General features: G+C 46.6%; 1 protein-coding gene across 1 annotated transcript; it reads left to right on the forward strand.

Moving 5' to 3' along the window:
- The first annotated feature begins 28 nt into the window (after nucleotides 1-28).
- Nucleotides 29-13,294, forward strand: ANKZF1 (ankyrin repeat and zinc finger peptidyl tRNA hydrolase 1). Its single transcript, XM_063116797.1, has 16 exons — nucleotides 29-83; nucleotides 1,287-1,404; nucleotides 2,590-2,687; nucleotides 3,025-3,127; nucleotides 3,604-3,806; nucleotides 4,613-4,728; nucleotides 5,069-5,216; nucleotides 5,711-5,933; nucleotides 6,716-6,814; nucleotides 7,174-7,332; nucleotides 8,680-8,778; nucleotides 9,213-9,468; nucleotides 9,938-10,049; nucleotides 11,145-11,312; nucleotides 12,153-12,223; nucleotides 12,306-13,294. Exons 2-16 carry the CDS (start codon nucleotides 1,290-1,292, stop codon nucleotides 12,424-12,426), a joined length of 2,091 nt encoding a protein of 696 aa, XP_062972867.1. The 5' UTR covers nucleotides 29-83; nucleotides 1,287-1,289; the 3' UTR covers nucleotides 12,427-13,294.
- The last annotated feature ends 61 nt before the right edge of the window (nucleotides 13,295-13,355 follow it).

Genomic DNA, 13,355 nt, shown 5'->3' on the forward strand with positions numbered 1-13,355 from the left:
ACGGAAGTGACGGAGCTCAGTGCTACAACTTCCTCGTGGGGTGTCAGTGCCCGCCGCGCGTGTTCTCTCCTGTCCTGGCAGCGGTAAGCGCCCACCCTGCCCTGCAGTGGTTGGGGTTCTTTCTCTTGGGGAATCAATACATCCGATATATTTCCCCGTCAGTATCGCCGCCACGGAATTCCTTCACCACCTACAATAGCTAGCGGTAGGAAGACTTTAGGTTTGCGGGATCTATTTTGTGTGTTTTTACTAGAACCCTGAGGTCCGCCAACCGGAGCCGGTTACAAAATAGGGGGATAGGTGGGTGGACCTACATTAAGAATTGAGGAACAGGGTGCCTCTGAGCACATGATGAGCACCAGGAATTTGTAATTAGTTCTAGAACCAAGCTTACAAGTTCTTTCACACACACCAATCCGTCCTTAAGATTCCCATAAGTGTTCTTTTCTAGCAATCTAGTTGAGGAGGAAGGAAAAAGCTTTTTAGTTGTTGCTATTGTTAGACCATTGAGAGTCGGACATCCTTACTGATCTACTGCAAATCACGCAGAGATCAACCTCGTCCCACCTCTGCTGAACCTGGAGAAGGATTCTTTCCTGCTCAGGATACCTGGTAGTGGAGCATGTCCCAGTTCCCATGTTGTTGTTGGTTTTTTTGACATGAATGTTGGGAGTGATGCTGGCTCTCCTAATAGGCTTAAGGAGAGTGATTCTTCTGGTGCTCCTAGTATTACCATCTATTCCTGGTAGGGCTCTCGTTTGTTTCTCATTAAAAATAACAATTTCCAGCCCCTGGTTTATGTTTGGACCCCTAGGAATTGCTGCAGCCTATGAAAAAAGGAGAAAGGAGGGAGGGTTTGCTGTGGCAATGGGATTTGCTAACATTTGGGGGCTTATTTAGAGAGTAGTTGAAATGTTCTTTGCGCTCCTTTCCTCGCCTCTTCTCAAAGTGGTTCTCCCAGCAAACAAATTCCGCAAGTGAAGCTTTTCACATTGCCATATCTCCATGCTGGGAAAAACTTGAAGAAAAGCAGCACCTAATTATATTGTAGCAATATGTTAAACATGTTAAAGACACAGAGATTTGGTGGCATGGTGGTGGAAACCCTAGGTAGGCCTCATCCCTGCCCCTTGGCAGTGGAAGGAGATTATTAGTGCCAGCTTCAGAACTTCCTGTTGAATCTGACAATGTAACAGCTGGATGTGTTGCCATCCATAGAGTGTGTGTGTTTATGTTCTTACTCCCCCAGGCTTTCCAGTCCTTTCTAACTTTGTCTTCTTCCTCAGACCATGCAGCCTGCTGAGACCTGGTCTGTGTTTGAGGCTGCTCAGAACGCAGCTTTAATGGATGGACTTTGCCTTATCACTCAATCAACAGGAGATGTCACCCCTGTGGTAGTTCCAGGTACTACTTTCTAAGGGAAAGGGTTCTGGCCAAAGGTTACCGTTCACCAGATTTGAAGAGTTTGTGACGCTCAAGGCTCTGGTTAAAAAGAAGCTGGCGGGGTTATCAAGTTTGGCTCTCCTAGAAGACTTGAAAATATTCTCCAAGAATTATATTGGACTTAGCTAACCTGCTTTTAATCAAACCATCTTGTCTTGGGTGCTGCAGATGAACAACTGTCTACTTTTATTTATTTTTCTATATGGGTAGCTTGTCCCATATAGATTCCCCTCACTGTTGAACACTGAAGATTTATTACCCTTCTTTCTTGCTGACTTCTTCTCTGCTACTTAACACAATTGCCATTGAGTCCTATTTTTAGGGTTACACATCCTGGCTTGTTCTCATTAACTATAGCTTGAATAAACCACAGTTCCCCAAGTTCAGACCTCAAGCAAACTATGGGTAGTTTAAAAGCAGAAGTGAAAGCTTCTGATCGCCTCAGGACTACAAAAGAAGGGGAGAGGAGGTAGCACATGAGCTCAAGGCATATCATGGCTCATTCATGGAGCAAGAACATAATAAGAAATCATAGTTTTATGATATGCCTGAATTGGCCATAGCCTGAAGTGATACAATATCACTTCATGATATCATCATTGTGCAACTTTAGAACACTAGCATCTTTGTCAACTAGTTAAAACCAGTTTTGTAGCTCTCTAAGAATCTGGTTTCCCTTTGCCACTAGGTAGTTCATGTAGAGTATTCTACCTGGGATTATTTATTTATTACATTTACCATATTTCTTCGATTGTAAGATGCCATCGATTGTAAAACACACACTAATTTCAGTACCACCAACAGAAAAAAAAAAACCTAAGACACACCCGCGATTCTAAGACGTACCCCATTTTTAGAGATGTTTATATTGGAAAAAAAGTGCATCTTAGAATATCTCCCCATAGCTGAAGCTCTCTGGGCGGTTTACCAATTCAGGTGTTTAAGACATTTTAACGGGTCCATTGTATATAAAATGCACACATTCTTTCTGAATTCTTATTTTCGTTCTAACTTTTCATCCTTAATTTGATGAGCTATTGTGTGTTCATATCTTCATGTTTGTGAGTTGCGTAAGCTGAGGATTTATATTCCCTCCTTAAATAATTTTTTTATATCTGCTTGTTGTTCTATCTTTGTTCACTACAGTGCCTAAAGGACCGGATCGACCTAGTATGGTCCTAGAGGTGTCTGACCGGATGTATTGCTCTGCCTGCTCAAGGGCCTTTGACAATCGGGAGGAGCAGGTGGGTATTGCTGAGTGATGTTCTGTGAAAGATGTTTTCTATGCTGCAAGAATCCTTTCATTTCTTGCCCTCAGATGAAACCCAGGGACTTCAAGTCCTAAGAATCATGCAATGGTGGGGCATTATATTAGGGGGATTTTATATCCTGTAGTCAAAGTAAAGAGAGTTGTACATCTTCCATCTTGGGCTGGCCTGGATATTTATATCCTTACCCAAGCACTAGGCATTCTGGGCTTTAGCCTACTCCTTGTAGCTGGAGGGATGGAGGTTTGATGCTGAACCAGTTACTACTGTCACCTACATGGGCTTGCCCTCTGTCCCTTCTTTTCCTGTTCAGACTGAACATTATCGACTAGATTGGCATCGCTTCAACCTAAAACAGCGACTGCTGGGCCGACGGATGCTCACAGCTGAAGAATTTGAGGTGAAAACTCAAGCAGGTGAGGAAAAATAAATGGTTAGGGCTAGCTATTGTTTCAAGACTCTGGTACCCTTGGTGGTCCTGATACACTACCATTGTGCCCTAGCTCAGACAAAGATTCCAAGTATCCAGCTTCAGAATCAGGCTGGTCGGGGTGACTGCACAATCTCTGCTGGGTATCTTATACATTATGTTACTCTTCAGGGGCACTAGTTCATTTCATGATCTGTTACCATAGTAATGCTTGTGTCCTTGCACCCCTGCCCTTTGATTCTAGTGACCATAAAAAGTCTGTTGGTGAGATAAGTCCAGAGAGGCTTGGTCTTTTAGATCAAGACATATTCTCCCACCCCACTAGGCAATTGTCCAGCTTTATCAATCTGGCTGGGATTCCTTTGTGCAGTAACTCCGTCTCTTCCCTGTGGCCGAGGAAGCAAAATTTCAGAGATGGGATCTCTAGCTTTGTGATCTTCCTGTCACTACCTTGGTTCACAGGTGATGTCTCCAGCATCTCTGGCTCGGATTCCAGCAACTCGGACTCGGACAGTGAATCTGAATCACCGTTTTACCAGAATAGCGAAGACAAAGGGAGCAGTCGTCAGAGCCCTTCACCACTTCCACGCTCTCAGCGGGTTCTGTTCAGAAACTCCCAAGGCCAGCTCATCTCAGTCTATCGCTGTGTGCTGAACACTATGAAGGCATGTCGCAGCAAGACACCAAGGCAGAAGGCCTGCTGGGCCTCATTCCTTTCCCTCCTTTAGTTGCCCATCACGAAATGATAGATGCAGCTTTTGAGATGCTTCTCGTGAAACCAGCAGAGGGCGATATCATGGCTGGCTTTCAAAGGAGCAACTCCATTGTCTGCTACAGAATAGCTAACTACTGCTGGGCTTAATTCTCCCACCTCCGTTCTTGTTTTAATTGCCAATCCCCTCTCTCCCCGGCATCCTGGGACTCAGCTTAGTAGTGTAATCTCAGCTGGTTGGAACTGTTCTTAAGCTGTGGGTTTGCTGCTGCAAATACGTGAGATTATCTCTTGAGTCCTGTACAGTTGCCCTAGTCACCTGTCTGTGACTTTTCGCTACCCATACCACTTATAATGCCACCCCATTCCATCTTGCTTTCCAGACATGATTCCTCCTTTCCAGTATCTTCTGCGATTCTGTGGGATGAATGGAGGCAGTTTCCCTGCATTCAAAATTAGTGTGGAAAGAAACAGGCCCTTGGGAGGTTTTCCCTTGACATTTCTTAATTGTATATTTGTCTGCTTGGGACCTACAGAATTTCCCTCTGGCTGAAAGTTGCGAACCACCCAGAGAGCTTCAGCTATTGGGCGGTATAAAAATGTAATAAATAAATAAATAAATCTTGCGTAAAACTCCTCCCCCCCCCCTTCTGCAGGTCCAGGTAACACCCTGCCCTGTTTAACAGCCATGCTGAGAATGCTCCCATCCCTCAATCCATGCTCCCTCCTTACTCACTGAAGGGGGTTGTGTATCTTCAGGGCACTATGGAAGAGCCGGCGGAGCTAGTGGCATCCCTTCAGAGGCAGAGCCCCGGGACGTCCTGGGTCATCCTGATGGCTGGCGGGGGACACTTTGCTGGAGCTGTCTTTAAGGGGTAAGACTGCAGAGGGGCTGGCTATCATGGGGCTGTAGAAGAGTGTGGGTCTGTCAGAAGGCTGAAAGACAATATAATTCCAGGCCAGTGTTGATGCTCACCCCATGGACTTCATCTCATGGCAGTTCGCATAGGGGAGGGGTGCCAGGGGAGGGAATGGTGTGTGCTTGAGTGCTTTGTGAATGTTTTCATAACTGGGAGGGTTCTTCCTGCCCCATCTGTAAACTTCTGGAGCCCATTCTAGGTGTAGATAAAAGCAGAGTCCTTTTTGGCCATATATCGTTCCTGATGATCCTGTCTGTCCTCTTCTGCTGTTGCCTTGCCTTAACCGTGTTCCCAGGAATGAAGTGCTGGAGCATAAGACTTTCCATCGGTACACAGTGCGAGCTCGCCGAGGTACAGCCCAAGGGGTGAGGGATGGCCAAGGATCTATGCCTAAATCTGCTGGGGCTTCCTTGCGGCGCTGCAATGAGGCTGCCCTGCTCAAGGTGAGTGCGGCCCCTAGAGCAACCAAGGATGAACCCACAAAGTGGAAGGGGCTAAGATGTTTGAGAATCCCGGGGCCACCCGCTGGCTCTGCGGTTTTCTGGGTGATGTTGCCAAGGCTCTTCTGCCTTCACCAAGGAAAGATACAGTTAATTTAATTTGATAGCATACATAGCAGAGCACAGTGATCAAAACAGAAAATCAGGGAGGTTGATTGCTGAAGTCTAAGTGGTGTGGAGGAGACTTTCTGAGGATCCCACATGCCAGGGTTCTTCTAGAGAATTGAACTGTTTCTATATAGTTTCATTTGCATGAAAACAGGGATTTTTATGTGGGAATAGAGTACCAGGACATGGATCTTTTGGAACAGTTGACAAGTTCTTGTATTTTGGCCACAAGTCAGCTTTCACTGTAGAGTGCTACTGCTGCAGCGGCATACACCAAGGTGGAAACTTTGGGCGTGCAGATCTTCCTGTTGTACTTGTTTTTCCTGCAGGACATTCAGGAGTTGTTGGCCAGCTGGGCATGGCATATACAAAGAGCTGAGTGCATCTTCCTTCGAGCCCCTTGCAGCAACCGGGCTCGTTTCTTTGGCAGCAAAAACAGCCCTCTTCAGCGAGATGACGCCCGTATCCGGGGCATCCCTTTCAGCACCCGCAGAGCCACTTTCCATGAGGTGCAGCGAGTGCATGGGGCTCTGAGCAGCTTGCAAGTGTATGGTGAGCGAGCACACCTTTTAAACTGGGCTGGTAGAGTGCGCTTTTCTGTCGCCGCCATTTAGTGCATGGTGCCCATAGATACCCACCTTTCCTGATACCCAGGGCTCCCTGTCCCTCTGTTTTCATTTTATTAAGATGTTTCATAATTTTTAAAAAATGAACTGGGATGTGGCAGTGAAGTGTTGCCATCCTGCATCTTCTTCATTTGGGTTCAAAAAGGTGCTTTTGTGTTTCGGGGCTCAGATTCCTTCTCTGCCTTGTACTTGGGTTCTGGGGCAAGTAACTTTTCTTTTAGTCTCCCCAGTTCGCCTTCTGGGAAATGAGTATTTTGTGACTCACCGTGCCCATTATGGCAGCCATGTTATGAAGAGGCATGCTCCCATGACAGCCATTTCACGAGAATGCCCACAATGCTTTCTCGAAGTTCCAAATGTGCTCACCAGCCCAAAAAGCTTGGGGACTCCTTAATTCTTAGCAATTAAAGATGCTTCCTTTATCCATAATGCACTAGAGGGTTTGCCAGGCAAAGGTCTGAACTTACCTGGGAACTGTGCTCTAAAGGGTTCATGTAGTAGTTTTCCTGGGCTTTTTCAGTTCCGGCCCTGCCCACTTAAGTTGGCTGCTGCTTATCGAAATTTGGCCATTGTGAATTGGCCAGTTGGCATTGTGCCATTGGGATGCTGTTGGGAAGGGAATGTATGGCTTGCATTGAGGCTTTTATTTAGCGTGTGTAACTGAGAGGTCTTCTGCCGGGGGAAACGCCATTCTGGTTCTTTTGACAGGAAAGGACACAGCAGTGGCAGATCTGATGGGTTCTCCTCGAAAGGTCTGGAAAAAAGTAGTTCCTTGGGACGAAGCCTCTTCGCAGCGTCAAGACACTGGTGAGTTGGAGAGCCCTTTCTTGAAGCCAAAGGCATTTCTAGGCATTTTTACTCTGCCGGCCCTGCCCTTCTAGCCAACGGCGGTGCCTCCTGCACCTTTCCCACCTGACTCCTAGGCTATCAGATGTAAAGAGTCTTATAAGAGGCTGCTGAAAACAGCAACATACAGGGGATTCTGCCCAGAGTGGCTTTAGTGCAGAATCCCTGAAAGAGGGCTCCCTGATTATAGCAGTGGCTGCCAGTCTATGATGAGCTGACTAGACCACCCTAACCCCAACCCCCATATACCTAATAGTCCCTTCTTCATTCATCTGGAGGGGAGAAAGAAAGGCTGGACCATGCCCCACTCTCTCTTACAGTCTCTCCCGCAAGGTCAGAAGAGGAGGAGGAAGAGGAGGGAAGTCTAACGCAGCTGGAATTGGTGGAAGTGACACTAAATACACTGGAACTGCGTGAATTTGAGGCGGTGCCAAAACGGAATCGCAAGAAGAGAAGGAAGAAGCCAAAAGTGGTGACAGGTACGTGGCTGAGGTAATGAAGCTGCTGTTAGGCATAAATAACTGAGTGCATATCCTTTCTCGAACGGCTGTTTCTGGGTTATTTGCCTGTCTTAGGGAGATGCAGTCCAGAGCAATGCTGCTTGTTGTACTTCTTGGCAGCTGGTTTCTTTTTTTTTCCTTTTAAAAAAATTATTATTATTATTATTATTGATGGTTTTAATGTTTCCTTGTGCCTAGTCATATACATTATAAATGGCAGCTGATTTCTAACAAAGCCAAGCTCATCAGGACAAGGGGACAGTACTAGGCTTGGTGCAAGAATTGGGATCCACTGTTCACAGTGTCAGAAACAAAATTTCTGCAGCCTGGAAAGTGAAATCCATTCCTGTGGAGAATCATTTAAATTACACAATTAATGTAAATGCAGCATTATCAACAATGTGCTCGATGAGTGATCTGTCCTACTTTTAAAATATGCAACAGTAGATGATGGGAACACACATGATACAATTGAACTTGTGGGACACTTAACAAGAGTGATAGTTGTTATGGGGAGTTAATTATGGAAAAGCAATCTTACGCTTGCTACTAGAAACTCAACCATCTTGCTTCAGGAAGGTTTTGCCTTCACCTTTCCCACTCAATCCTTGCTTCACCCATGAGGACTAGAAACTGGCTGTTTTAAAACAGTCTGATAGGTGTACTGGATATCATTATATTGCCTCTTTTTCATGAGATGAGTTGTGCAATGGCTGAAGAAGAGCAACTGCAGACCTCTGAGGAGTTGGTGCCTGCTGAGATGGCTTTGGAAATCCATGACTTCTCCTACAGAGCAAATGGGAGTCATCTCAAAGCACCTCTGGCACAATTAACCTTTTTGAGGATATAGCTCCTTATCGTTACAAACTGGATTACACATACTTAAGGAAGCAGGGCTGCTGCAACATTGGAGCTGAAGCAGAGCTAGCACTGTGCCCCCTGCCAACACTGCGTGGATTGTGTCCTGAAACAATGAGCAGTCTCAATCTGTTATTGTTTGTATACAGCAGTGTCTGCGTCTCAGTACCTCTGGCCCTTTGATGGCTCCCAGGGGACATCAGTCCTGCTGTAAGGGACAAGGAGCCTCCTTCTCCTTGTGCTGCAGCCCACTGGCCATGATGCAGGTAGCTTTCTTTGAGCAAATCAGGGGAGAGGGGTAGGCTTTTCAAAAACCGAATCTGCTATTGCCACATCTGAGTAACCTCGTTTCTGAGTCATTCTGGCACAGAGCTAAAATGTTTGTTGGCCAGGGATCGGATAGTACTGACTCTGACATGAGTTGGGAAGGAATACCTTCTACCATGTGTTCTATCACTTTTGAAACAGAGTCTTGCTCTGAGAGTTTGGGAGATGTTGAAGAGCCCAAGACCTCATTGTCCAGAAGAGAGATCTCAACTGAGGCCCAGAAGCAGCTGGAACCTGAAGGTGAGTCTGAGGCGTCTGTGTGTGTGCACGGATACTAAAGCATGTGGCATCCGAGATGACTAAGCCTGTACTTTGCACCTCCAGCTCTATTCCACTATTTAGGGTTCTACACTGACTTGCTGCTTTGGCTTCTGTTCAAGGTTGCCAGCCAAGACTTGAATATTCTTCCCTTTTTTGTTGCATTTATATCCCACCTTTCCTCCAAGGAGCCCAAGGTGGCATACATAATCCCCCTCCTCTCCCATTTTATTGCCGCAACAACCTTGTGAGGTAGGTTAAGCTGAGAGTTAGCGACTGGACCAAAGTAACCTGAGGAGCTGCAAGGCCTAGTGGGGACTAGTGCCAGTCTAACATGCTAACCACTACATGACACTGGTTTTCCTTGTAGGCCACAGCCTCACATGAAACATGAATCCCTTTCTTCTGCTTCCCAGACACTCCCAGCATATCACTGCAGGATGCCTTGTTCACAGCCTGTAAGGTGGGAGACATGAAAGCCCTTCAGCGTCTTCTGGGGATGGCCGATAATACAGCAGATGAGGGACACGAGTGCAATGGTTTGGACCCACAAGAGTTGCTCAACACCCCTCTGGATGAGAGTGGCTGGACCCTTTTGCATGTAGCAGCAGCAGCAGGAAGAAGTGCAGTTGTGCGGCTGCTGTTGGAGACTGGGGCTGACCCTGCCCTCAGGTAATGCCCGGTAGGAGGAGATGATGTTGAGGCCTGGGCTGTCTGCTCTGGAGGCCTGAGATTCCAGAGTCTCACTTGCTGTCTGCATGGAGTCAGCAGTTCTGACTTACAACCTGAGCAGCAAGCAGCTCCTCCTGGGAGCTTACTGCTCCTGGCTCAGGAGCTGTAACCATGCAGCCTGAGCCCAGGTCCTTTGGAGAAATTGGGAATTAATTGGTTTCAAGGAGCCAGAGCACTTGCCAAATATCCATGGACATGTAGAAGGCTCTTTAACTAGCAAGCACAGCCTGCCCCACTTCCTGGGACGAATTAAAACCAGCCTGGGATGGTTTTGCCCTCAGTGCCCAGTTCTGGAAGCGAGGGAAGAGATGTGGTACACACTGCTTCATTTGTCAGTAGTCATATCTGCTACAGTGATGAAGATTGTAGATCTAGACTCAAAAAGCAAGACCATGTGTTTTCTACCCAGGGACATACAAGAACAGCCTCCATACTGTGTCTCTGCTAATAAGCAAACTCGTGGTGAATTCCGCAGGTTCATGGGTGAACAGCCTGAGAAATACGATTACGTCCGGGCTCAGGTGAGTGGAACGAGGGTCCTGGATGCATGTGTGAGGAACTGGGGATGTCTGGGCTGGCTGCCAACACTTGTGAATAAATGGAGGGGAGGACAGCTGCAGGCTGAGCCCTACTTTCTGTCTGGCTTCTTTTGGAGTTGCATGTTCTGCCTGTGGAGTGATTCTTCATTTGAAGATGGCTTTGCCAAATACCCAAGGAAATGTAGAAGGCTCTCCAAGTAGCAACCACACCTAGTTGTACCTAGAGTGAAAAACCTCCTAGCTAAAAAAATGGCTGGAGGGGCAGGTGAAGTCCTTCTCCCACCAAGGACTCTTGAGACGGGGTAGTGGTGGACGTTACTCTCTCCCTTCCCAGTTCAGTCCATTTTTGGCAGAGGGCTTTTTCACTCCCTATACAAAACCTACAAGGAATAGCTCTGTAGGCTTGTATAGGGAGTGATAAAGCCCCCCTGCCAAAAAGCTACTGTGTGTGTGTGTGTGTGTGTGTGTGTGTGTGTGTGTGTGTGTAAAGTTTGTCTGCACCAAGAACCCTGGGGCAACAGTGTCCTTGATGAGGGGGTGGATGTCACACTTTCCCTCCAGCCCATTTTTGGCAGAATGGAGAAATTGCTCCATTCCTTTGTACGACAATGGTGAGAAAGAGGAGCCAGAGAGAGAAAAAAGAAAGAAAGCTAGAGAAAGGAGTCCAGGGAGAGAAAGAAAGTGGAACCAGAGAGAGAAAGGAGCACAAGACAGAGTGGAAGGAGGAGGAGCAAGAGAAAGGAAAGAAAAAGGAGTCAGGGAGAGTGAAGGAAACAAAGAATAGCCAGAGTGAGAGCGAAGCCAGAGTGGGTAATACTCACACAGGGTGCACATTTGTGCCCATGCACTCTAACATAAGATAAGGGAGCACTTCTAAGATTGCTGATTGGACCCTATTCCCCCCCCCCCCCCGACAATATATAGTGGTGGCCAGGGCACTTCTTCAAAATGCCAGATATGCCTACAGGCCCAAAAAGGTTGGGGACCCATGCTCTAGTCCTCTCAGGCTGATTGTGGCAACTTGATGCTGGGACCTGCCCCTCTTCTACCCAGCCCACACCTACAGTGTACCCACAGGTGCCTGGACCCTTAACAGCTGAAATGGAGGCTAGGCAGGCAGAACGCCGCCGAGCGCAGAAGGCCCAGCGGAAGCAGCGTGAGAGAGAGGAACGAGAGGCACAGCAGCTGTTGGAGCAAGAAGAGGATGAGAAAAGGCGTTTTGCCTTGCTGAGTGACCGTGAGAAGGTGAGGGCCAAACGTTCTCTTGTGATTCAAGCCAAAGGGTGACTTAAAAGGTGGCTGTCACTTCTAGTGCTTAAATCTGTTAAAACTTTCTGCAGTGCTGATAACGGAACTCCTTTTCCCTGAACAAAGTAACTAACCTTGAGCGATGAGCCATTGCTTTGCTGCCTTCTGCCAGACATCTCCACTGACGTGTTTTATTTGTATATATCTTTCTTGCCCTTTCTGTGCAAAAATGATTGATTCTTGAAGATCTACTTATGTGTCATGCCGGGATGTGCCCTGAACCCAAAAGAGGCATGTCTGCCTTTTGTGTAGACACGTGGGAAGGCCTACAAGTAAGAAAGACTATCAAAGATAAATAACTTGCTTTGTCTGCCCTACTTCCTGAGTGTTCACCATTCAGCCAGAGTTACCTTGAGAAGGGGTTCAGAACATGCTGCTTTGTGCCAGCCTGTTCTTGCTAGAGAAACATGTACTCTGGCCTTGATTAGTTTAAGATCATAGGGTATCTCTGCTGTACTCCTGCTAAAATATTTCTCCCTCTTTTTGGCATGGTCTCTGGTGAAATCTCCTTTAGTTAAGTTTTTTGTTTTAAGTCAAGTAGCTCCCTTGAATAAAAGGAAAGCGGCTAACAGTGTGTCTTGGTCTGGGACATAGGCGGATTCTTTCCATAGTTTGGCCCAGCTGGGACATTCCTGCACAATAAGCTGTCCAAAACCTCTCAATGGAATCTCTGAGACTGACTTTGCACAGAGCTATGTACAGAGGGGTGGAGGCTCTTCTCCCTATAGACCATGGGAGCTTGTTCTTATGTTCGTAATGACGTTGTTTTTCTTGCAGCGTGCTCTGGCAGCAGAGAGGAGACTTGCTTCCCAACTGAAAGACTCTGGTACATCTTTAAGCAATACCAGGTACGTTGGGAGAGTGGTGCCTTCTTTTTACGATGTCTTCTAACTGCAAGGCTACATGGTGTTGTCTCTTTGGTATCTACAGGCGCTGCTGGCTTTGTGGGGAATCACTGCTGGGGCGCATTCCATTCCATTACCTTGACTTCTCCTTCTGCTCTACAAGCTGTCTGCGCGCTCATCGGCAAGGGAAAACTGCCCCATCCTAGCTGGGTTTTTTGGTTTAGATACCAGTGGACCGTACTTGCTATAATATGAATGGAAATCCTACTAAATGACTGCCGTCACTTGGGTGAGAGAAGGGAGGACAAACCTGAGTAGCCGTTTCCATGTGTCCCATAGGATGCAAACCTGGTACTTATTTTTCTCCCTTTTGAGCTAGAAGATTATTTTTATTGGTGCAAAGTGGGTGGTAAGGATATTTGACTGTGTCCAGGGAAAAGAATATAGATACCCTCTTCTCTGAAAACATCTCCTTTTCTAGAAGTGAATGTACCAAAACTTGGGAGAATTGGCCTGGAATTTAGTACTGTCTGGATATTTTTCGGGGCCAGAACCAGAGTTATTTGATCACCCCTCCTTTCCTTAAACAGAACAATGGCTGCTCTGTCTTTGTGAAATGTATGGCAACACAAGTTATGCAGGATGCTTTAAGGACCAAGATAAAAACCATGGTCCCTTTTAGTGTACAGAACAGCGAATTTTGCTCTCTGCTACTGATGTTGGATGTAGGTTTATTTGTGCCTTTTCACCACTATTAGATGCCTCTTTGTGTCTGTCTTGCACTCATTGTGTAAACCCCATTATTTTCACTGCGTCGTCTGCCTACCTTCTAACTGGACCTGTAAATTTGTTCTTCCTCCCTAAATCTTTTCTTCCCAACCTCCTGATGCACAGTGGAGAAATATACTGAACCAGAGCCATGCCAGGTTCAGCGTATTTCAGTATATGTTTAATTTGGAGGCTAATGCCTACAATACAATGTTAGGTACTGAGATTGTGTTCTGCTAAGCGGCCGTGTACAAGATCAGCTGTGAGTCGTACTGTAGGGAAGAGTCTGAGTACATAAACCTTTTTCCTAATAGTCATATTTGTCCTGAGCACTTCTTTCCCCCTTCTTAGACATAAAGGAGCAGAG

Source organism: Elgaria multicarinata, chromosome 2 (assembly GCF_023053635.1).
Source record: "Elgaria multicarinata webbii isolate HBS135686 ecotype San Diego chromosome 2, rElgMul1.1.pri, whole genome shotgun sequence".
Taxonomy (NCBI): Eukaryota; Metazoa; Chordata; class Lepidosauria; order Squamata; family Anguidae; genus Elgaria; species Elgaria multicarinata.

What these genes read in the sequence shown, in the direction of transcription:
- ANKZF1 (XM_063116797.1), top strand. Translation starts at nt 1,290, where the DNA reads ATGCAGCCTGCTGAGACCTGGTCTGTGTTTGAGGCTGCTCAGAACGCA. An exon ending in GAAGCCAAAAGTGGTGACAG is followed by an intron (nt 7,333 to 8,679) that starts GTACGTGGCTGA and finishes CTTTTGAAACAG; the next exon opens with AGTCTTGCTCTGAGAGTTTG. An exon ending in ACGATTACGTCCGGGCTCAG is followed by an intron (nt 10,050 to 11,144) that starts GTGAGTGGAACG and finishes GTGTACCCACAG; the next exon opens with GTGCCTGGACCCTTAACAGC.